General features: G+C 52.3%; 1 protein-coding gene across 2 annotated transcripts in view; it reads left to right on the top strand.

The window, feature by feature from the left end:
- Nucleotides 1-12,879, top strand: part of LOC106572725 (disco-interacting protein 2 homolog B-A) — a 142,600-nt gene that overhangs the window by 60,148 nt on the left and 69,573 nt on the right. For both annotated transcript variants that reach the window (XM_045696379.1, XM_045696380.1), the window contains exons 2-3: nt 2,795-2,866; nt 9,353-9,514. In XM_045696379.1, the coding sequence (XP_045552335.1) occupies nt 2,795-2,866; nt 9,353-9,514 (234 nt within the window). The remainder of the gene's footprint in view (nt 1-2,794; nt 2,867-9,352; nt 9,515-12,879) is intronic.

The following is a 12,879-nucleotide window of genomic DNA, read 5'->3' as shown; positions in this document are numbered from 1 at the left end:
TCATCACATGTTTATCTTCCTCTATTCTGAGCTGCTTGACACAGGGGGGGGGGGGGCACTTGTTCTCATGTGGGGGGGTGTTCGGTGCAATGTGTGCAAGCCTTTCGACTCACCCCACTCCTATCGCTCCCTGTGATGCTATCGCTGGTCACACAAGTGGATGTGTGTGTGCTTTTGGGGGGAGTTTAGGGAATGTGTGGATTTACTCTGCAGTAGTGGGAGTGTTGTTCAGGGCCAAACCCCCAAAGTTGACAGCACATCCCCTGTAAGGTTTCAGAAGTGTGTTATGATGCCTGAGTTTGGTTGAGTGGTTAAAGTCACTGCTCTAGGCACCTATGCAGTCCCCTGCCTACGTGGGATGGATTCCCAGTCCCTACGCGCGACGGATTCCCAGTCCCTACGCGGGACGGATTCCCAGTCCCTACGCGCGACGGATTCCCAGTCCCTACGCGGGACGGATTCCCAGTCCCTACGCGGGACGGATTCCCAGTCCCTACGCGGGACGGATTCCCAGTCCCTACGCGCGACGGATTCCCAGTCCCTACGCGCGACGGATTCCCAGTCCCTACGCGGGACGGATTCCCAGTCCCTACGCGGACGGATTCCCAGTCCCTACGCGGGACGGATTCCCAGTCCCTACGCGGGACGGATTCCCAGTCCCTACGCGCGACGGATTCCCAGTCCCTACGCGGGACGGATTCCCAGTCCCTACGCGGGACGGATTCCCAGTCCCTACGCGGGACGGATTCCCAGTCCCTACGCGCGACGGATTCCCAGTCCCTACGCGCGACGGATTCCCAGTCCCTACGCGCGACGGATTCCCAGTCCCTACGCGCGACGGATTCCCAGCCCTTACGCGCGACGGATTCCCAGCCCTTACGCGGGACGGATTCCCAGCCCTTACGCGGGACGGATTCCCAGCCCTTACGCGGGACGGATTCCCAGCCCTTACGCGGGACGGATTCCCAGCCCTTACGCGGGACGGATTCCCAGCCCTTACGCGGGACGGATTCCCAGCCCTTACCCGGGACGGATTCCCAGCCCTTACGCGGGACGGATTCCCAGCCCTTACGCGGGACGGATTCCCAGCCCTTACGCGGGACGGATTCCCAGCCCCTACGCGGGACGGATTCCCAGCCCCAACACTTCTATACACGATGTCCTCTGTCTCCCTCCTCATTTCATGTCTATCCCTGTCAATGAACCAGGAACAATACAGGGGGGAAGTGTGATGACTGTAGACAGAGACTTTAGAGTTGGTGTTCTGTCTGGGTTGTCTCGAGGTCTTATGTCTTGATTGTTGGTAGTGTTGGTGTGGTGACTGACTGGTGACTGTGTGTCTTGTTGATTGATGGTAGTGTTGGTGTGGTGACTGACTGGTGACTGTGTGTCTTGTTGATTGATGGTAGTGTTGGTGTGGTGACTGACTGGTGACTGTGTGTCTTGTTGATTGATGGTAGTGCTGGTGTGGTGACTGACTGGTGACTGTGTGTCTTGTTGATTGTTGGTAGTGTTGGTGTGGTGACTGACTGGTGACTGTGTGTCTTGTTGATTGATGGTAGTGTTGGTGTGGTGACTGACTGGTGACTGTGTGTCTTGTTGATTGATGGTAGTGTTGGTGTGGTGACTGACTGGTGACTGTGTATCTTGTTGATTGATGGTAGTGTTGGTGTGGTGACTGACTGGTGACTGTGTGTCTTGTTGATTGATGGTAGTGTTGGTGTGGTGACTGACTGGTGACTGTGTGTCTTGTTGATTGATGGTAGTGCTGGTGTGGTGACTGACTGGTGACTGTGTGTCTTGTTGATTGATGGTAGTGTTGGTGTGGTGACTGACTGGTGACTGTGTGTCTTGTTGATTGATGGTAGTGTTGGTGTGGTGACTGACTGGTGACTGTGTATCTTGTTGATTGTTGGTAGTGTTGGTGTGGTGACTGACTGGTGACTGTGTGTCTTGTTGATTGATGGTAGTGTTGGTGTGGTGACTGACTGGTGACTGTGTGTCTTGTTGATTGATGGTAGTGCTGGTGTGGTGACTGACTGGTGACTGTGTGTCTTGTTGATTGATGGTAGTGCTGGTGTGGTGACTGACTGGTGACTGTGTATCTTGTTGATTGATGGTAGTGTTGGTGTGGTGACTGACTGGTGACTGTGTGTCTTGTTGATTGTTGGTAGTGTTGGTGTGGTGACTGACTGGTGACTGTGTATCTTGTTGATTGATGGTAGTGTTGGTGTGGTGACTGACTGGTGACTGTGTGTCTTGTTGATTGATGGTAGTGTTGGTGTGGTGACTGACTGGTGACTGTGTGTCTTGTTGATTGATGGTAGTGCTGGTGTGGTGACTGACTGGTGACTGTGTGTCTTGTTGATTGATGGTAGTGTTGGTGTGGTGACTGACTGGTGACTGTGTGTCTTGTTGATTGATGGTAGTGCTGGTGTGGTGACTGACTGGTGACTGTGTGTCTTGTTGATTGATGGTAGTGCTGGTGTGGTGACTGACTGGTGACTGTGTGTCTTGTTGATTGATGGTAGTGCTGGTGTGGTGACTGACTGGTGACTGTGTATCTTGTTGATTGATGGTAGTGCTGGTGTGGTGACTGACTGGTGACTGTGTATCTTGTTGATTGATGGTAGTGCTGGTGTGGTGACTGACTGGTGACTGTGTGTCTTGTTGATTGATGGTAGTGCTGGTGTGGTGACTGACTGGTGACTGTGTATCTTGTTGATTGTTGGTAGTGTTGGTGTGATGACTGACTAATGTGTGTATCGTGTTCTCTTCTCTTCTTCTCTGCTAGGTGACATCACACAGAAGGGCTATGAGAAGAAACGAGCCAAGCTGCTGGGCCCCTTCCTCCCTCAGATCACCAGTAAGACACATTTCTTCCTCCTCTTCTTTCCCCTTTCATCTTCCTCCCTCAGATCACCAGTAAGACACATTTCTTCCTCCTCTTCTTTCTCCTTTCATCTTCCTCTTCCTCCCTCAGATCACCAGTAAGACACATTTCTTCCTCCTCTTCTTTCCCCTTTCATCTTCCTCTTCCTCCCTCAGATCACCAGTAAGACACATTTCTTCCTCCTCTTCTTTCTCCTTTCATCTTCATCTTCCTCCCTCAGATCACCAGTAAGACACATTTCTTCCTCCTCTTCTTTCTCCTTTCATCTTCCTCTTCCTCCCTCAGATCACCAGTAAGACACATTTCTTCCTCCTCTTCTTTCTCCTTTCATCTTCCTCTTCCTCCCTCAGATCACCAGTAAGACACATTTCTTCTTTCTCCTTTCATCTTCCTCTTCCTCCGTCAGATCACCAGTAAGACACATTTCTTCCTCCTCTTCTTTCTCCTTTCATCTTCCTCTTCCTCCCTCAGATCATCAGTTCGTAGTTTATCTATCTCTTATACTTTCTCTCTTATTCCTTCCCCTTCCCCTTCTCATCTTTCATTTCCTTTTTCTCCTCTTCTTTCTCCTCTTCCTTCTTCTCTCTACTTCTTTCTACTTCTCTCTTCCTTCTATTCCCTCTTCCTTCTCATATTCCCTCTTCCTTTTCATATTCCCTCTTCCTTCTCCTATTCCCTCTTCCTTCTCCTATTCCCTCTTCCTTCTCCTCTGTCATCCTCATAAACCTCTTCTACTCTGACTCATCTTGACATAACCCCAGACTCCAACACCCCTAACCCCAGACTCCAACACCCCTAACCCCAGACTCCAACACCCCTAACCCCAGACTCCAACACCCCTAACCCCAGACTCCAACACCCCTAACCCCAGACTCCAACCCCCCTAACCCCAGACTCCAACACCCCTAACCCCAGACTCCAACCCCCTAACCCCAGACTCCAACACCCCTAACCCCAGACTCCAACCCCCTAACCCCAGACTCCAACCCCCTAACCCCAGACTCCAACACCCCTAACCCCAGACTCCAACACCCCTAACCCCAGACTCCAACACCCCTAACCCCAGACTCCAACCCCCTAACCCCAGACTCCAACCCCCTAACCCCAGACTCCAACCCCCTAACCCCAGACTCCAACCCCCTAACCCCAGACTCCAACACCCCTAATCCCAGACTCCAACCCCCTAACCCCAGACTCCAACCCCCTAACCCCAGACTCCAACCCCCTAACCCCAGACTCCAACCCCCTAACCCCAGACTCCAACACCCCTAACCCCAGACTCCAACCCCCTAACCCCAGACTCCAACACCCCTAACCCCAGACTCCAACACCCCTAACCCCAGACTCCAACACCCCTAACCCCAGACTCCAACACCCCTAACCCCAGACTCCAACACCCCTAACCCCAGACTCCAACACACCTAACCCCAGACTCCAACACCCCTAACCCCAGACTCCAACACCCCTAACCCCAGACTCCAACACCCCTAACCCCAGACTCCAACACCCCTAACCCCAGACTCCAACACCCCTAACCCCAGACTCCAACACCCCTAACCCCAGACTCCAACCCCCTAACCCCAGACTCCAACACCCCTAACCCCAGACTCCAACACCCCAGACTCCAACACCCCAGACTCCAACACCCCTAACCCCAGACTCCAACACCCCTTACCCCAGACTCCAACACCCCTAACCCCAGACTCCAACACCCCTAACCCCAGACTCCAACACCCCAGACTCCAACACCCCAGACTCCAACACCCCTAACCCCAGACTCCAACACCCCTTACCCCAGACTCCAACACCCCTAACCCCAGACTCCAACACCCCTAACCCCAGACTCCAACACCCCTAACCCCAGACTCCAACACCCCAGACTCCAACACCCCAGACTCCAACACCCCTAACCCCAGACTCCAACACCCCAGACTCCAACACCCCTAACCCCAGACTCCAACACCCCTAACCCCAGACTCCAACACCCCTAACCCCAGACTCCAACACCCCTAACCCCAGACTCCAACACCCCTAACCCCAGACTCCAACACCCCTAACCCCAGACTCCAACACACCTAACCCCAGACTCCAACACCCCTAACCCCAGACTCCAACACCCCTAACCCCAGACTCCAACACCCCTAACCCCAGACTCCAACACCCCTAACCCCAGACTCCAACACACCTAACCCCAGACTCCAACACCCCTAACCCCAGACTCCAACACCCCTAACCCCAGACTCCAACACCCCTAACCCCAGACTCCAACACCCCTAACCCCAGACTCCAACACCCCCTAACCCCAGACTCCAACACCCCTAACCCCAGACTCCAACACCCCTAACCCCAGACTCCAACCCCCCTAACCCCAGACTCCAACACCCCTAACCCCAGACTCCAACACCCCAGACTCCAACACCCCTAACCCCAGACTCCAACACCCCAGACTCCAACACCCCAGACTCCAACACCCCAGACTCCAACACCCCAGACTCCAACACCCCAGACTCCAACACCCCAGACTCCAACACATGCCTTTTCAATTCAACTGACGGCAATGACCAAGCTCATCAACTATGTCAGTTTTGCACCAACAAGTCAAATCAAATCAAATGTATTTATATAGCCCTTCTTAGATCAGCTGATATCTCAAAGTGCTGTACAGATGCCCAGCCTAAAACCCCAAACACCAAGCAATGTAGGTGTTGAAGCACGGTGGCTAGGAAAAACTCCCTAGAAAGGCAGGAACCTAGGAAGAAACCTAGAGAGGAACCAGGCTATGAGGGGTGGCCAGTCCTCTTCTGGCTGTGCCGGGTGGAGATTATAACAGAACATGGTCAAGATGTTCAAATGTTCATAGATGACCAGCAGGGTCATATAATAATAATCACAGTGGTTGTCGAGGGTGCAAAAGGTCAGCACCTCCGGAGTAAATGTCAGTTGGCTTTTCATAGCCGATCATTGAGAGTATCTCTACCGCTCCTGCTGTTTCTAGAGAGTTGAAAACAGCAGGTCTGGGACAGGTAGCACATCCAGTGAACAGGTCAGGGTTCCATAGCCGCAGGCAGAATAGTTGAAACTGTAGCAGCAGCACAACCAGGAGGACTGGGGACAGCAAGGAGTCATCAGGCCAGGTTGTCCTGAGGCATGGTCCTAGGGCTCAGGTCCTCCGAGAAAGAAAGAATTAGAGAGAGCATACTTAAATTCACACAGGACACCGGATAAGACAGGAGAAATACTCCAGACATAACAGACTGACCCTAGCCCCCCGACACATAAACTATTGCAGCATAAATACTGGAGGCTGAGACAGGAGGGGTCAGGAGACACTGTGGCCCCATCCGATGATACCCCCGGACAGGGCCAAACAGGCAGGATATAACCCCACCCACTTTGCCAAAGCACGGCCCCCACACCACTAGAGGGATATCTTCAACCACCAACTTACCATCCTGAGACAAGGCCGAGTATAGCCCATAAAGATCTCCGCCATGGCACAACCCAGGGGGGGCACCAACCCAGACAGGAAGACCACGTCAGTGACTCAACCCACTCAAGTGACGCACCCCTCTTAGGGACGGCATGGAAGAGCACCAGTAAGTAATAGGGTTAGAGGCAGAGAATCCCAGTGGAGAAAGGGGAACCGGCCAGGCAGAGACAGCAAGGGTGGTTCGTTGCTCCAGTGCCTTTCCGTTCACCTTCACACTCCTGGGCCAGACTACACTCAATCATAGGACCTCCTGAAGAGATGAGTCTTCAGTAAAGACTTAAAAGTCATTTTTATGGGGAAAGAATGCACAGAGAAACCAAAACTGTTCCACAAATAGTAGGTAGGCCTAACTGTATTGACCCCCCCCAATCCATTAAGGTGACAGTGGACATGATTGTTTTCCCAAATCTTTTTGACCTCCCTGTCTGTTCCAGTGGTGATGAGAGTTCATGGCTCTCTGCTGCACTCTAGTGGTGGATGAAGGAACAGCGTCATCATTGCTCTAACTTTTTTAAATTGTATTTTAACTGTTATTTAACTAGGCAAGTCCTTTAAGAACAAATTCTTATTTACAATGACTAACTCTAACATGTATGAAATGCAGCTAGCCTGGTGTTCCTTGAACACCATTCACGTCAAACTTTCTTCTCCTTGTCCAATTTCTAGGTATGTCAGTTACATTTACATTTACATTTTAGTCCTTTAGCAGACTCTCTTATCCAGAGCGACTTACAGTAGTGAATGCATACATTTCTTTTTTTTGTTCTCCGTACTGGTCCCCCGTGGATTAGTCACTAGCTGGGGTGTAGTCTACCATTGTTACCCCTCTTGCTCTAATCGGGTCAGTTCCAGTCAGTGTCCATGGAAAGCCCTGAGTCAGCCAACAGACTGCCACTGGACGATGTCCATGGAAAGCCCTGAGTCGGCCAACAGACTGCCACCGGACGATGTCCATGGAAAGCCCTGAGTCGGCCAACAGACTGCCACCGGACGATGTCTATGGAAAGCCCTGAGTCGGCCAACAGACTGCCACCGTACGATGTCCATGGAAAGCCCTGAGTCGGCCAACAGACTGCCACCGGACGATGTCCATGGAAAGCCCTGAGTCGGCCAACAGACTGCCACCGGACGATGTCCATGGAAAGCCCTGAGTCGGCCAACAGACTGCCACCGGACGATGTCCATGGAAAGCCCTGAGTCGGCCAACAGACTACCACCGGACGATGTCCATGGAAAGCCCTGAGTCGGCCAACAGACTGCCACCGGACGATGTCCATGGAAAGCCCTGAGTCGGCCAACAGACTGCCACCGGACGATGTCCATGGAAAGCCCTGAGTCGGCCAACAGACTGCCACCGGACGATGTCCATGGAAAGCCCTGAGTCGGCCAACAGACTGCCACCGGACGATGTCCATGGAAAGCCCTGAGTCGGCCAACAGACTGCCACCGGACGATGTCCATGGAAAGCCCTGAGTCGGCCAACAGACTGCCACCGGACGATGTCCATGGAAAGCCCCGAGTCGGCCAACAGACTGCCACCGGACGATGTCCATGGAAAGCCCCGAGTCGGCCAACAGACTGCCACCGGACGATGTCCATGGAAAGCCCCGAGTCGGCCAACAGACTGCCACCGGACGATGTCCATGGAAAGCCCTGAGTCGGCCAACAGACTGCCACCGGACGATGTCCATGGAAAGCCCTGAGTCGGCCAACAGACTGCCACCGGACGATGTCCATGGAAAGCCCTGAGTCGGCCAACAGACTGCCACCGGACGATGTCCATGGAAAGCCCTGAGTCGGCCAACAGACTGCCACCGGACGATGTCCATGGAAAGCCCTGAGTCGGCCAACAGACTGCCACCGGACGATGTCCATGGAAAGCCCTGAGTCGGCCAACAGACTGCCACCGGACGATGTCCATGGAAAGCCCTGAGTCGGCCAACAGACTGCCACCGGACGATGTCCATGGAAAGCCCTGAGTCGGCCAACAGACTGCCACCGGACGATGTCCATGGAAAGCCCTGAGTCGGCCAACAGACTGCCACCGGACGATGTCCATGGAAAGCCCTGAGTCGGCCAACAGACTGCCACCGGACGATGTCCATGGAAAGCCCTGAGTCGGCCAACAGACTGCCACCGGACGATGTCCATGGAAAGCCCTGAGTCGGCCAACAGACTGCCACCGGACGATGTCCATGGAAAGCCCTGAGTCGGCCAACAGACTGCCACCGGACGATGTCCATGGAAAGCCCTTAGTCGGCCAACAGACTGCCACCGGACGATGTCCATGGAAAGCCCTTAGTCGGCCAACAGACTGCCACCGGACGATGTCCATGGAAAGCCCTGAGTCGGCCAACAGACTGCCACCGGACGATGTCCATGGAAAGCCCTGAGTCGGCCAACAGACTGCCACCGGACGATGTCCATGGAAAGCCCTGAGTCGGCCAACAGACTGCCACCGGACGATGTCCATGGAAAGCCCTGAGTCGGCCAACAGACTGCCACTGGATGATGTCCATATCCACTGTGTGTCAGTTTGTGGTGTGGCCAAATAAAATCCCGTCTACTGGGGAACCCTGCTCCAGTGCATTACATATCAAACGATTGTTTAATTACCTGGAAAATGACTCCAGGAAAATCCCAGGTTTCTCAAGGTGTGGCACCATCTGATGTTGCTTCCGTATGGAACGTTGGTGATGTGGAACGTTGGTGATGTGGAACGTTGGTGATGTGGAACGTTGGTGATGTGGAACGTTGGTGATGTGGAACGTTGGTGATGTGGAAAGTTGGTCGTCAGAGCTGGCATTTGAATGCTTTGAACCTGAAAGGTCACCTGCTGCTTGTTCTGTCTGTGCCTCGGAGCTTTCATCTCCTTGGTGTGTGTGTGTGTGTGTGTGTGTGTGTGTGTGTGTGTGTGTGTGTGTGTGTGTGTTAGAGCCAGGTGCTGACCATCCTCTCTCTCTGTCCAGGTGTGGTGCTGGCTCTCTCAGACATCCAGCAGCAGGCGTCCTCTGGCCCAACCAGTGGTGAACCCAGCCGTGACTGTAGTCCTGAAGCCCCTGGCCCCTCATCTTCCTCTGGGGGGCGCAGAAACCGCAGCGGTGGGGCCAGGGACGACCGCTACAGATCAGGTACAGAGAGAGACACACACACAATGTAGATTCATACGATCCTTTTGGAGCTCACTGTATCTACCTCTATCACTCCAGTATCCCTGTCCCCTATACATATCTACCTCCATCACTCCAGTATCCCTGTCCCCTATACATATCTACCTCCATCACTCCAGTATCCCTGTCCCCTATACATATCTACCTCCATCACTCCAGTATCCCTGTCCCCTATACATATCTACCTCCATCACTCCAGTATCCCTGTCCCCTATACATATCTACCTCCATCACTCCAGTATCCCTGTCCCCTATACATATCTACCTCCATCACTCCAGTATCCCTGTCCCCTATACATATCTACCTCTATCACTCCAGTATTCCTGTCCCCTATACATATCTACCTCTATCACTCCAGTATCCCTGTCCCCTATACATATCTACCTCTATCACTCCAGTATCCCTGTCCCCAATACATATCTACCTCCATCACTCCAGTATCCCTGTCCCCTATACATATCTACCTCTATCACTCCAGTATCCCTGTCCCCTATACATATCTACCTCTATCACTCCAGTATCCCTGTCCCCTATACATATCTACCTCTATCACTCCAGTATCCCTGAACATCATTATGCTACTGGAACTGACCCTGTTTATTTACTTCTGTTCTTATTTCTTAGTGTCTTTGTTCTACTTTGTTATTTTTAGTTCTACATTGATTACTGCCTTGTTGGGTTTAGAGTTTGCAAGAAAGGCACTTTACTGTACTTGTGCACGTGACATTAACCTGAAACATTTTCCGATTCAGAAAACTGGCCATTCATTAAGCAGGAAACAATCCACAGTATACAGAGGAAATGACATCCAACAACAGCAACAAGGATGTTTACAAGCCACGGAGACTGAATAATATACACACACACACACACACACACACACACACACACACACACACACACACACACACACACACACACACACACACACACACACACACACACACACACACACACACGTGCTGAACACACACACACACACACGTGCTGAACACACACACACACACACACACACACACACTGGACACACATACACATGCTGGACACACACACGCTGGACACACTCTCTCTCTCACACACACACACACACACACACTGAATACACACACACACACGCTGAATACACACACACTGAACACACACACACACACACACACTGGACACACATACACATGCTGGACACACACACACGCTGGACACACTCTCTCTCTCTCACACACACACACACACACACACACACACACACACTGAATACACACACACACACACGCTGAATACACACACACTAAACACACACACACACATAATCTGAACACACACACACACACACACTGAACACACACATACGCGCTGAACACACACACACACACACTGGACACACATACACACGCTGGACACACACACACACACGCTGGACACACACACACGCTGGACACACTCTCTCTCTCTCACACACACACACTGGACACGCACACTGAACACGCACACTGGACACACACACTGAGCGCACACACACTGACACACACACACACACACACACGCTGAACACACACAAACTGAGCGCACACACGCACTGAACACACACTGGACACACACCCTGAACACACACGCACTGAACACACACTGGACACGCACTGAACACACACTGGACACACACTGGACACACACACACGCACGCTGAACACACACACACACACACGCTGAACACGCACACACGCGCTGAACACACACACACACTGAACACACACACACACACACGCTGAACACACACACGCTGAATACACACACACACACACACACACACACACACGCTGAATACACACACACACGCTGAATACACACACACACACACACACACACACACACACGCACTGAACACACACACACACACACACGCTGAACACACACACACACACACGCTGAATACACACACACACACACACACACACACACACACACACACACACACACACGCTGAACACACACTGAACACACACACACACACACACTGAACACACACACGCTGAACACACACACAAACACGCTGAACACACACACACACACACTGAACACACACACACACTGAACACACACACACGCTGAACACACACACACACACGCTGAATACACACACACACACGCTGAATACACACACACACACGCTGAACACACACACACACGCTGAACACACACACACACGCTGAACACACACACACACACATACTGAACACACACACACACACACACACTGAACACACACACACACACACACGCTGAACACACACACACACACACACTGAACACACACACACGCTGAATACACACACACATGCTGATCACACTGAACACACACACACTGAACACACACACACACACACACACATGCTGGACACACTGAACAGACACACTGAACACACTGGACACACACACGCACACTGGACACACACACTAAACACGCTGAACACACACACACACGCGCTGAACACATGCTGAACACACACACACACACACGCGCACACACACACACACACACACACACACACACATGCTGGACACACTGAACAGACACACTGAACACACTGGACACACACACTGAACACGCTGAACACACACACGCACTGAACACACGCTGAAAACACACACACACACATACTGGACACACACAATGAACACGCACACTGGACACGTGCCAACACACACACGTGCACTGAACACACACTGACACACACTGAACACACACACACACACTGAACACACGCTGAACACACACACACACACGCTAATCACACTAAACACACACACACACACACTGGACACACACACGTGCACACTGAACACACTGAACACACACACACACACGCTGAACACACACACACACACACACACACTGAACACACACACACACACACACACACATGCTGGACACACTGAACACACACTGAACACACTGGACACACACTGAACACACTGGACACACACACTGGACACACACACACACACACACGCTGAACCCACACACACATGCTGAACCCACACATGCTGAACACACACACACACACTGAACACACACGCACACGCGCTGAACACGAACACACGCTGAACACACATACACACACGCTGGACACTCTCTCTCACACACATACACACACACACGCACACACACACTGAACACACACACATACACACACACACACATGCACACATACGCGCACTGAACACACACACACACACACACACGCTAATCACACTAAACACACACACACACGCTGATCACACTGGACACACACGCTGGACACTCTCTCACACACACACACACACACACACA

The sequence above is a fragment of the Salmo salar genome, chromosome ssa15 (assembly GCF_905237065.1).
Source record: "Salmo salar chromosome ssa15, Ssal_v3.1, whole genome shotgun sequence".
Lineage (NCBI taxonomy): Eukaryota > Metazoa > Chordata > Actinopteri > Salmoniformes > Salmonidae > Salmo > Salmo salar.
This window is presented reverse-complemented; position numbering and strand designations above follow the sequence as displayed.